The 12,008-nt window shown below is 43.2% G+C and overlaps 1 protein-coding gene across 1 annotated transcript in view; it reads left to right on the top strand.

The window, feature by feature from the left end:
* The window catches only part of LOC108785392 (contactin-associated protein-like 5), a 283,646-nt gene that overhangs the window by 98,914 nt on the left and 172,724 nt on the right, over window positions 1–12,008 (top strand). The window contains exon 5 of the mRNA XM_018554450.1: window positions 11,251–11,398. Coding sequence (XP_018409952.1) covers window positions 11,251–11,398 — 148 coding nt within the window. The remainder of the gene's footprint in view (window positions 1–11,250; window positions 11,399–12,008) is intronic.

Here is a 12,008-nt window from a genome sequence, read left to right on the forward strand (position 1 = left end):
GATGTGATATACAGTATTTGCATGTGTTTTCATGGAATTGCTATTGCTTATTGAATTGAGTTTTTTATTTTACTATATGAACTTGATGGACCTGTGTCTTTATTCAACCTCAAATAATATGTAACTATGTAACAAAAAAAGACACTTAATTTTTTAGTGCTCAGACTCAGTATTGATTTTCAGCCTTCTTGGGGTTCTCCTTTAATCCACATTACATAGAGAATTGTAGAAACATGTAGAGTTCCTTCCTGGTCAAACAAATGTCAAATTATGATAGAGAAGAGCCAGACACACTATATTTTCATGAACTAGAGAAGTTCTTGAATGGCCCCCAGTAAGTCAGTGTTTCTGCAGGCGAAATCTCTCCATCTTTCCTCTTTTCCCTGGGGATGAATTTCAAATTGCAGAATATTTTTTGGCCTGGAATGTTATCACTTAGCTGCAGTACATCAGGGATCTGTGAAATTAAAATGTGGCTTATATTGCCAAAAATGAATTTCCTCGGTGTAACATAAAAGCTTGTAATATGAGAAAACGCATTCAATAAATCATTTTGCGGTAGGCGCAATGCGCTGGAGGAGCTCCTAATGAGAACGAGAGAGTTTTCCATTAAGAATTTGGGTGGCCCGGCTCCAACTTTGGCCCACTGATATGTAGATTAGATGATACAATATACGGTAATATTAATTAACTTTAAGTTCCCTGTTCTCTTGAAAGTTTGAGGAGGACCAATCAAGAAGGAGCATTTGCCAGAACCTGAATCTCTGCTCTTAAAGAAAATCTGAACTTTGCCAATGCAAGCCAATGCAACAGGTACACTTTAAGGCGCCCCTCCGTAGTTTTCTATTATTTGGAGACCCTGGCAATGGGCTGTTGAATAGTAAGATCAGGTTTAGATGAGTCAAGTGGTGACACTGGGTCGTGTGGGGGGGGGGGGGGGGGGTCAGGTGTGCATGCCTTCCCCTTTCTGGATAGAGTGTCCCAAGTTGCTAAGAGCTCTTATCAACCTGTGACACTCTTGTCTGTCATCCCACCAAGCTCACTGAGGTCATTAGTTGCCAGGAGCTGAGTTGAACGCTCTGGCTTGCTTCCCATCCAGCTCCTGGCAATTAACGATGTCAGTGAGCTGGGTGGGACGCCAAAGGGAACATGCAAGTCCCTCCGTCACGTGCACCCCCAACACCCCCCAGTAATGTGCGCCACCAACATCCCCGTCCTCCCAGTTTATGTGTGCCACTAATATCACCCCTTCCCACCTCAGGGGGCAAAGTGTAGGAATGGCCATGCTAGTGGCCACCATTTGTTAAATTAGTAGACTTTGCCTTAGTGTTGGTATCTTTTTGGGAAGTAAAGATTGGTTTTAGGAGGTAAGCATGTAAACAACACATTCAGTTAAGGGAAGGTGTTAGAGTTTCAGGAGAGGTTAATGTTATTGTTAAGGTTACAGGGAGAATTAGTGTGAATGATAATGTTACAGGTAGGATTAGTGTTAGGGTTACAGGGAGGGTTGGTGTTCATAATACGATCACAAGTATAAAAAGTGTTAGGGTTATAGGAATTGTTAGTGTAGGGGTTACAGGGAGGATTAGTGTGAAAGATGAAGTTTCAAGTAGGATCAGTGTTACTTTTTGCAGGGAAAGTTGGCTTGAATGATAAGTTTACAAGTAGAATTATTGTTAGGGTTACAGAGAGGGTTAGTGTGAGTGTTAGGATACCGGGGAGAATGACGTTGCACTCTGCAGGCGCTGCATCCCTCCGCCCAGCTCTTAGCAATTTGGGACACTCTGGCTAGCATCCCACCCAGCTCCTGGCAACCAGTTGTTAGGAGCTGGGCAGGGAGATGTGTATGGTCCTAACACATGAGATGGGCAGGGAGATGTGTACGGTCCTAAGCTGGAGGTTGTGGCTGCAAACAGATGGGCATGTAAGAGTTTGTTGACATTTTTGTATTTCCGAATGATAAATTGGTCCAGAACAATATATTTAGTGTATAAAAAAAGAAGCTTTAGTGCGACTTTAATTGCACCGTTGAGTCACACAATTGCCCTTGCTTTGCTTCTCTCTTCATCTAAATCATTTAATTATAATGTCTGTTTCCACGTTTTTCTTTTCTACCCTTTCAAATGAAGGAAAGTTTTTTGTTTTGCTCTCTTGCCTTGAATCACATTCACTGAATAGCAATTCATTCCTCATTGTTACCTCCCGTGAGCCCGACCTTCTGATAAACCGCTGTGTTAATAAACCGATCGTCCTGAATGGAACCGTATCGCAGAAGTTATATTGTAAGAGGGACCCAACTTCTGAGCATTTGTCATTGCGCTATTGTAATTCTTTCTTTAAATAATAAGAATCCCAGGATCCTGGAAAAGATTAATGGCAATCAATAGATTGCTTCTTGCCTTTCCTCGGCTAACCTTCGCTTTGCTCCCAGCTGCTTTTGTGCATAAATATTTTGGCTCGGCCCTGCTTTGCATTGAATTAGAAGGATTAGAAGATTTTCCTGAATATTTATGGGCATCTGCATTGAGAGAGAGCGCAGAACACCTTGTGAACAGCTTCTTCAAAAGCACCTCGAGAGCTTTTTATGCACTCTCCGTGCAATTCCTCATGGTAATTTATGTGGCAGACGCAGGGCTACACTATCCAGCACATCAGCCAGACTTACAATCAAAATAGCCTTTAAATGGGATTCTAGGGGTGAGGAGGATTCAGAGCTTTGTAATAAGGCTCCCATCTGTTTCTGCAGCATCACATGAAGGTGATTTAACTATTAAATAAAAAAGGAGGTATGTCGTGGTAATATTGCAAAAATAAATGACTTCAGACGTTCTTTAACCACTTCAGCTTTTGCACGTGTATACCCCTTTTGGACCAAAGATACCAATACTCTACAACCGTGGTTCTCAACTGGTGGGTCATGACCCAAAAGTGGGTCACCACTTCATGTTCAGTGGGTCGCCACATGCTGTGCAAGGTGAGAGGCTCCTCAGTCTCCCCCTAGCACAACGCTGTCAGTTCTCTTCTCACTCTGAGCAGCCTTTCAAAATATGCTGCCCTGTGCCGAGTGTCATCTTGAGGTGTGGGTGGCTGGGGGTATGGACTGGAGTGACGTCACATTCTGGCTCCCGGCACCTCTACAGGGCATGCAAGAGAGCTGTACAAGCAATAACATATGGATGGAGCTCCACACAGTACAGCAGCCTACACTGGACCCCAGGCTGAGCTGTGACTTGGGTCGCGACTTAATGACCAAGGGCAAAAGTGGGTCCTGAGGTTACACAGGTTGAGGACCACTGCTCTACAGTATGTTTTAGAATATTTTTTGAGCTTTTTTTATTGTAAGCAATCTATAATAAAGTAAAAAAAACACAAATTAATATATTTTAGGGATGCACCGATACTAGTATCGGTATCGGTGCCGATATCGAGTATTTGGGCGAGTACGCGTACTTGCCCAAATGCTCCCAATGCCTTCCGGTATCAGGAAGCCAGGCGGATAGACATTATACGCTGCCCGGCTTCTTGATTGGCCGGTAAGCTGGCTACATGCTCCCTCCTCAGCAAGTACAATAACTCGCCTCCTGGCTTCCGGATTGTTCGGGAAGCCGGCCAATCGGGAAGCCGGGCGGTGAATCATTAATGCTCCCTGGCTTCTTTAAAGGTACTTCTGGTATCGGTACTCGGTATTAGCGAGTACTGAAAAGAAATACCGGTATTCGTACTCGATACCCCGAAAAACCGGTATCGGTGCAACCCTAATTTATATATAAATACAGTGTATATATATATAAATATATATATATATATATATACACACATACATACATATAGGTCTCCCAGTATCCTCTCCTATACATTTAGGAATTGCTGATCCGGGCTCCTGTGCAGGGTTTACTCCTCTCTCCACTGGCAATTTAGTCTCACCTGGAACCTGTAGTCAGAGCTCTCTGCCTGGGAATCAGACAAGTCCTGTCTGAGTGACCTGTATGGTTGGTGAAAACTTGCTTGGTGAAAACTTGCTAACAGTTTCTGTGGAGGCTGACAAGCGGTCGGCCTGCTCAGCCTGTTAGTTAGGAGCTATATCTTTTATATTTGAAGTTAGTGCCGGGGTACGGCCAGGTTTTATTTTGTTGATTTCTTGTGAACCCCTGTACAGCACCTGTGAATGCTCTTGTAAATATCACTAATAAACACTGCACTGTTTGCCACTACTCCCCTGGATTCGGTATCTGTGCCCAAGAGACTGCTTATTCCCAGGGGGCTTATGTACCAGCTACCGATAAAACCGCTCGGAGCGCCGCACGCCGGAGCAGCAGTGACGCTCGGCGAGGTAAGTAAGAAGACACCTGACGCTGACTCGAGTATAAGCCGAGAGGGGCACTTTTCACCCAAAAAAATGGGCTGAAAATCTCGGCTTATACTCGAGTATATACAGTATGTGCATTTTTTCGATTCAATTAAAAAAAATAATGAAAGAGAGGTTAAAAAAAGAAATAAAAATAAAAGCACAGGGGGGTAAGGAGTCGGAGTTATTTAGGGCTAAATAGGGTAATTAAAGGTTAATAAGGGGTTACAATTGCATAAGTTAAAAAAAGACACAAGTCCAGGCATGTTGGGATTTGTAGTTAAAGCACAGCTGGAGGGCCAGAGTTGCCGAACTTCCGTCCCAAGGCAATCGGATATTTCCTGGATCGTCCTGCCCAGCTCAGTGATGTCACTGATTGCCAAGAGCTGGGTCGGGACACTGGGCAGAGCATTGCAGGTTGCTAAGAGCTGAGCAGGGCAATGTGTATGGGCCTTACACATCTCCCCAAACAGCTCTTAGTAACCCGGGACACTCTGGCCAGAAAAGGGGCAGCATCCACACTGCAAACATTGTGCAGAAGAGCAGCCGTGCCTCTCTACCTGCCACCTTTCCGTCACATGACCTAAAAGAGATGCCGCCTGAGGTAATAGTCTCAGGTATCCCTCATTAACGGGGAGGGCCCTGGACTGCAAGCCTTTTCCAAAAAGGACATGTCCCCCATTATAAATAACTCATATTAAGAAGATATAAATGGAAATATTACTTTGGAAGCTTTAAAATATAAATAACACCCGGTCACTGTGCAGAATCTTTGTACGCATGTTGTAAAACAACAAGAGCAGCTACATACAAAGACGTACAGCTCCATAAACTAAAACACTGACAAAAAAAAAAAGGAAGCCCAAAACAAATTCCGTTGGCACCTTTATTAAAATAAGAGATCTCTTAGACTGCTAATCTTATGTTGTGTCTCAGGATCCTAATACAACATAAACTGCAATCACAGTAAATGTCATTAATATACATTAAACAGCGTGGTGCTGTCACAGCTCAGAGAACGAGTCCTTTTGAACTCAGTTGCCCTGATTACATTTTAGATTTGCTAAAAGGTATTGTAAATTTTTTTTCCGCATCTCATTTGGAAACGTTGTGTATCCTATAACATTAGGTTGTCACGTCCGAAAATTAAAACATGACAGCCATTGACCTTGAGGTAATAGGAATTTAAAACGTCTGAAGTCTACCATCTGTTTAAGGTACATAGCCGTCAAAGACGAACGTTTTACATTTAAACTGACTCGGGAGACAAAGCCTACTTCCTGAACGGCTCCGCTGCTCATTCTAACATTTGTCTTGTGCAGTTGGCTGTCTCGCTCCCCGAGTCCCTATAGTTACCTGTATAGTCATCCAAGGCCATTAAAACCATTGAGTCAACTCACTAACGCATGCTATAATGTCAACCTCATTCATTATTTGTGAAATGATTCAATCAAAACTGAAGTTTTTAATTAAAAAACATGTTATCCCATGGGTCAGGTTTATGTTATGGCATATGTGGTGCTTGCTGGTTATATTATTCACTTTTATGGCATATCTAAGCAAAGATCAGTTCACAAAACTATATTATTTAGATTGGTTTAGGTGTTTAAAGTGACACTAGATTTAGGAGTTGAATCTCAAAAATGCATGCAAGTCCCTTAACTCTGAACAACAATGTATCTTATTTGTGTATCTCTCGGCTGTAGATCCTCCAATCATCTCTGAATTGGTGCTGACACTGTCCTTCCTTCTGGAGGGGGGCTACTAATTTTCCCCATGGTTCCTGTGTGTGTTGTAAAGTAGTCACCGCTCCAAGCTCGCTCCCGGGATGGGCTACAATCTCATGTTTGGTTAGCTAATTTGCATTGAGATTGTAGTCCATCACAGGAGCGAGTTTGGAGCCTTGTCTACTTTACAACAAAATTAAGTCACTGTCCTTTGCTAACATCAATCTGTAGGTGAGGAATTACCTGTCCACAGCTGATTAGGTAACACAGAAGGAGCTTCTAAGGTGTTGAGGAGCTCAGGTTGGACCCGGGCTTATGCATACTAGGCTTTGCTACTTTGAACTCTGCGGAAATTAAGCTAGCCATACACGGCTCAAATTTCAGCTGTATCCTATGAAGTGGCCAAAATTCAAGCCGTGGATCTTCAGCCTCACTTAGCTTGACACAGAAAAATTGAAGGAGAAAGGGTGAAAAGTGTTGGCCAAACACTGCAGCTTTACAATAGTCAGCAGTAGAGATTTCCGCATGCATGCTGTTTAGGAAAGATGGGGGAGTCAAGTGGTCAGCTTTACATACATGGTATAGTAGTGATCTGTGGACTCTTTTTTTCATATACACTGCCTGTCCAAAAAAGTCACCACTTGGATTTCGCTAAGCAAATAGGTCAGAGCTTTCTATTAGGTCTTGGTTCATCAACATTATGTGCACTAAAAATGACTTCATACCTGAATATACTGAATGAACAGGTATTTCCATCAATGGATTGATTTTACCCTGATGCCATGGGCTGGGCATATTCCAAGATGACCCTGCCAGGATTCATCGGGCTCAAATTGTGAAAGAGTGGTTCAGGGAGCATGAGACATCATTTTCACATATTGATTGGCCACCACAGAGTCCAGACCTTAACCCCATTGAGAATCTTTGGGTTGTGCTGGAGAAGACTACACAGAGGTCCGACTCTCCCATCATCACTACAAGATCTTGGCAAAAAAAGAATGCAAAAAATTGTTGTGATATTACATAAATGTATCAAAATGATGCCATGAAGAATCCTTGCCGTAATTAAAGCTAAATGAGGTTGTAAGAAGCCTACCTCGTTACGTCCCGGGATCATGACTCGGGACCGCGCATGCGCACAACGGGCTGTAGCGTCTCCTCGCGGCGCACGTAGACCCTCGGCTCCTCCTCCTATTAGCGCAGGCGCACGAGGCTCCTTAAGACGGGGCCAAACGAATCTTCAGCGTCCGACTGTTTGCAACAGTGAACGCCGAAGATTCACACTCTGCAACCGCAGACCGCAGCAACCAGGGACCAGCACCTCGCAAACCCCACTCAGGGGGTAGCTCCAAGGCACATCAAGGGGGAAGTCTGAGTTTGCCAACCAGGACGGCTAGAGAGAGGACTACTGATGCTCACCATCATCAGCCATAGGAGATACCAGGAGTGTTCTTCCAACCGCAAGTATCCGTACTATCCGTACTTAAGCCGGGACTGTTAAATCTGTATTGTGTGACCAGGGGAATAACAGTATAACTTGCTTGTAGTCAAGTCCAGCTGACTGTCATTATAAGGAAGTCACTTGTCTCTCTTAGTATACGTCTACTGGGATTCCCTGTGCAGTACCGGGTCTCACCACAGTCTAACCCTGCAGAAGTTAACCCTCTCCCACCTATTTCCTTCAGTTGACATACACAACCTTTCAGTACGGTTTATATGATGTGAAAGGTCTTCTATATTTCTCTACGATACTAAAGTGAGTAATTGAGACCATCAACTGATCAAACCGCAAGTACCCTCTCCGCAGTTGTGATCCAAGGCTTGCGCTGCAGAGACGTTACAGAGGTCCAATGAAATATTAGAGAGTGTTTAATTCTTTTTTTGGAGAGGCTGTGTGTATGATTTCATTGATTTGTTTAAAGGGATATCCTGACAGGCCTGTCCAGACGTTTTGATATATGTGGTGGTGATGTTTTGGTGCTGCCTTGTACTTTTTAAGCAATATTCATTCTTGCAAATTGATACAAGGTAGATTTTATATCCAGTAATTGGAAGTAAAGGTGACTGTTTAAGCTTTCTTGAGTATATTTTATTCTTAAAGGAGAACTATGAGGTGAGTGATTTTCACTCATCCTTACAGATCGAGCCGACGTGTGACAATGAAACTGTCACACGTCGGCTCAATAGATCGGGAAGTGAGGGAACACATACCGTTGCTTGCTCACTTTCCGATCATCACTCTGTAGAGAGCCGTGACTTTCATTCACGGCTCCCTGCAGGGATTCCCCCCCACTCCGATCCTCCAGCGCTGACTGGCGGAACGGTCGGGGGAGGGGGCTGGTACAGCTGGCTCTGCCTCTAGATAGGCAGAGCCAGCTGTCACTCATGCAGCTGGGTGGATCTCGTCAGTAATGTCGGGATCCGTCCCGGCTGGGGCGGTCTCAGTATATCGCAAGCTACTGAGCTTTGGGTCACGGGAGGAGGTTAGTATATGTCCTACTGTGACCCTTAGGAGAACTATGGGGAAAACACTTACCCCATAGTTCTCCTTTAAGCTCACATTGAAGGCATTGGTCTTCTCCATATATGTGTTAAGGTGATGGGTAATCCTTGGATGGTGAAGGGGGTGTTTTATGCACTGGATTTAACACAATTAAATTATCCCTGGATGGTAACAATATTCCTTCCAATAAATCAAAACCAGACAGTGTTTCTAACCCTTCCTCCCCCGAGTCAGAAGTAGAACATAACTTCTGTGGGTGCTCCTTCTGTCCTTCAGTCTATTTCTCACTTGTCAGTCTAGTCTTTTTGTAAATAATTCCTCTTATATTTAGACATTTCAAAGCAAAAGTCAATGAAACGTCTACAGACAGAAAAACAAATAGAGTTGTCTAGGCCGGTTTAATCTACAAAGTGAGCCTTTCCCTTCTTGTATGTGTTCAAAGGAACAAATGGATTTATTTTTTTTGTGGTTTCTAAAATGTTTAACTGAATGTTTTATGTTTAATGATATCTATTAACAACATTATATCTGGATTAATTCAGACTGAAGTAATTTCGTTTAAAACAAATGTTTTATATTAAATAAGAAGAAAGAGAATAAAAAGAATTGCTCATGAGGGTTGAAAGCCATAAATAACTCAATGGTAGCAAGGGATACTTTTGGTCTTAAGAATAGTTTTTCATTTTCGAGCCTTTTCTTTATTGTTAGGAGCTGATAAAGAACACACCGCTTTCTTCATCTGGTTGTGCATGGCAGAGGGTCCTAGCTCCAGCAGCTTGCTCCAAGCATAGAGCAGCCTTTCTCAACCAGGTTTCCGTGGCGTCCTGGGGTGCCTTCTGGTTTCCTTAGGGGAGCCTAAAAATTTTCATGCAGTGTCATGCCTCTGATGTGAAAGAAGGGGACTCTGATGTGAAACAGGGGGACTCTGATGTAAAGGTGGGCTTCTTATTTGAATAGGGTCTCCTAGTGAGAGAAGGGACTCTGATGTGAAAGAGGTGGGCTCTGATGTAAAGGTCGGCTTCTTTGGCTGAACGGGAACACATTCCCCCAGACACACTCCAAAATTTTAAGGAAACCCTTCCCAGAAAAGTGAATATTGTTGCCACAAAGGGGGGACCAACTGTACATTAATGCCCATGGTTTTGTATTGGGGTGTCCAACAAGCTTGTATAGGCATGAGGACCAGGTCCCCACACATTTCTGGTCATATAGGGGTTGATAAAGTCAAATAGGCTGTTGACTTTGCAAGTTAATTTTCCCTTTAGCTCACTTTGCAAAGGATACCCAATTTGGGCTTGCACACGAGTGGATGATGCAAGTCAGCAGAGCTTCACCTCATTCACTAAGCTAAGGGAAGGAAGAAGCTGAAGGAGGAAAAGGACACATGAGATTACCTGGCCATATCCTAGACACACTCAAAGGTTTGCATGCAAAAATAAATGTAACATTTTAAAAAGGTGGGGGAAGGGAGAAGCCTTCGGTATACCGACCTTGCATAGTGAACATCCATTTTGCCCCAGGAAATGAGCCAAATAGTGTTAGATGATGGCGATCACATTTACATTTAATAATATCAGCCATTCTTAATGACAATACAACCACTGACCTATAATCTGAAGGTAGGCTGCAATGGCTTTATGTTGTTCCAACCTTTGAAACATCAGTTAAATGAAACGTCTCCTCACCGGCCTGACATCTAGACAGTCTGTAATGAGTTTTCCCCCCGGCCCGGCTCAGAGTATGTCAGAACGGAGATCCTCTGTGTGTGCAGATACACGTGTAAGGTCATTCCAAATTAACTGATGGAAAGTGCGAAGCAATGGAAATGCAAATTATACTTTCTTTTATTATTATCTGTCATATTCGCTGCTCCGTAGCCGGAGAATAGACAGTTATGGTGCAGGGAACTGTTTTAACTATTTTGCAGCTTCATGAGCATCTACATCAGGAGTTGGCAACCTCTGTACTCCAGATGTGGTGAAACTACAAGTCCCATGATGCATTGCAAGATGCTGATAGCTAGGCATGAAAAGGCTCCAAAAATTGTTTTGTTTCATTTCAGATCATTTCAATTTTGGGGGGGATTTCGGATCCAAAATTCGATTCAGTTCGTTATTATGAATTCGGATAGATTCAGATCTTTTGTTTTCGGTTTCGATCATTTCGGATGGAGTTCTCTCATTTAAAATGGACTTAGTTATTTGGCCATCTTGGTCGATACTGGTCATTTTAGTTCATACTGGTTATCTTAGTCCATACTGGTCAACTTAGTCCATACTGGTCAACTTAGTCCACACTGGCCAACTTAGTCCATACTGGCCAACTTAGTCCATACTGGTCAACTTAGTCCACACTGGCCAATCAACTTAGTCCATACTGGTCAACTTAGTCCACACTGGCCAACTTAGTCCATACTGGCCAACTTAGTCCATACTGGTCAACTTAGTCCACACTGGCCAATCAACTTAGTCCACACTGGCCAACTTAGTCCACACTGGCCAACTTAGTCCAGACTGGTCAACTTAGTCCACACTGGCCAAATTAGTCCATACTGGTCAACTTAGTCCAAACATTAAAATTTTTTATGACTTTAGTGACGCTTAAATACTTTGTTTCTTGATGAACAGCAATACTTGAAGATGTTTTTTTTTACTCTTATCACATTGTATCAACAGGTCTTTTCAGGGAACACGAATGCGGACGGTGTGGTGAACCACAGATTTCCCAATTCTATAAAAGCCAGATTCCTCAGATTTGTGCCGCTAGAGTGGAATACCAACGGGAGAATCGGGATGAGAGTGGAAGTCTACGGGTGTTCATATAGTAAGTAGGTTCATTTTCATGAATACTTCCATTATTGTCACAGCCTTGGCTGCAGAAAATGTCCTGATATAGTAAAGTGCACGTGCTGCTCGGAGAGGCATTGGTCACATGGTCTATGCCAGAAACCAGAGGATCACTGTATACAGGGCCGGATTTACTCTCTGCTGCCCCAAGGCCAGGTTCCTCAATGTGACCCCCTACCCACCAATCACCAGCAACCCCCCCCCAAAAATTTTTTTTTTTTTTACTTTATCACTTTCTTATGTCTTTAATGTTTATTTATTTTTTTACTTGTTTACATTTTTATTTAAATTATCATGTATTATTGTTTTATTTTTAATAATTTTTTATTTCATTATTTTACCTGCAGTCTCATTACAAGTGATCTTGGGGACATCACCGAGATCACTTGTAAATGAACGAGCAGCTTCTCCGCTCTACATTTAGCACTGCTTGCCCAAAGCAGGGCTGAATGTAGAAAACCACTATGCATTGGGGATTCCACACCCCTGCCGCCCCTCTGCTCCCTGCCGCCCCGAGGTCGGGCCTCGGTGGTCTTGTGAGAAATCTGGCCCTGACTGTATAAGCATTGCTGCTAATATGTTAACCT

This window comes from Nanorana parkeri, unplaced genomic scaffold (assembly GCF_000935625.1).
Source record: "Nanorana parkeri isolate BGI_ZX_2015 unplaced genomic scaffold, ASM93562v1 scaffold159, whole genome shotgun sequence".
Classification (NCBI taxonomy): domain Eukaryota; kingdom Metazoa; phylum Chordata; class Amphibia; order Anura; family Dicroglossidae; genus Nanorana; species Nanorana parkeri.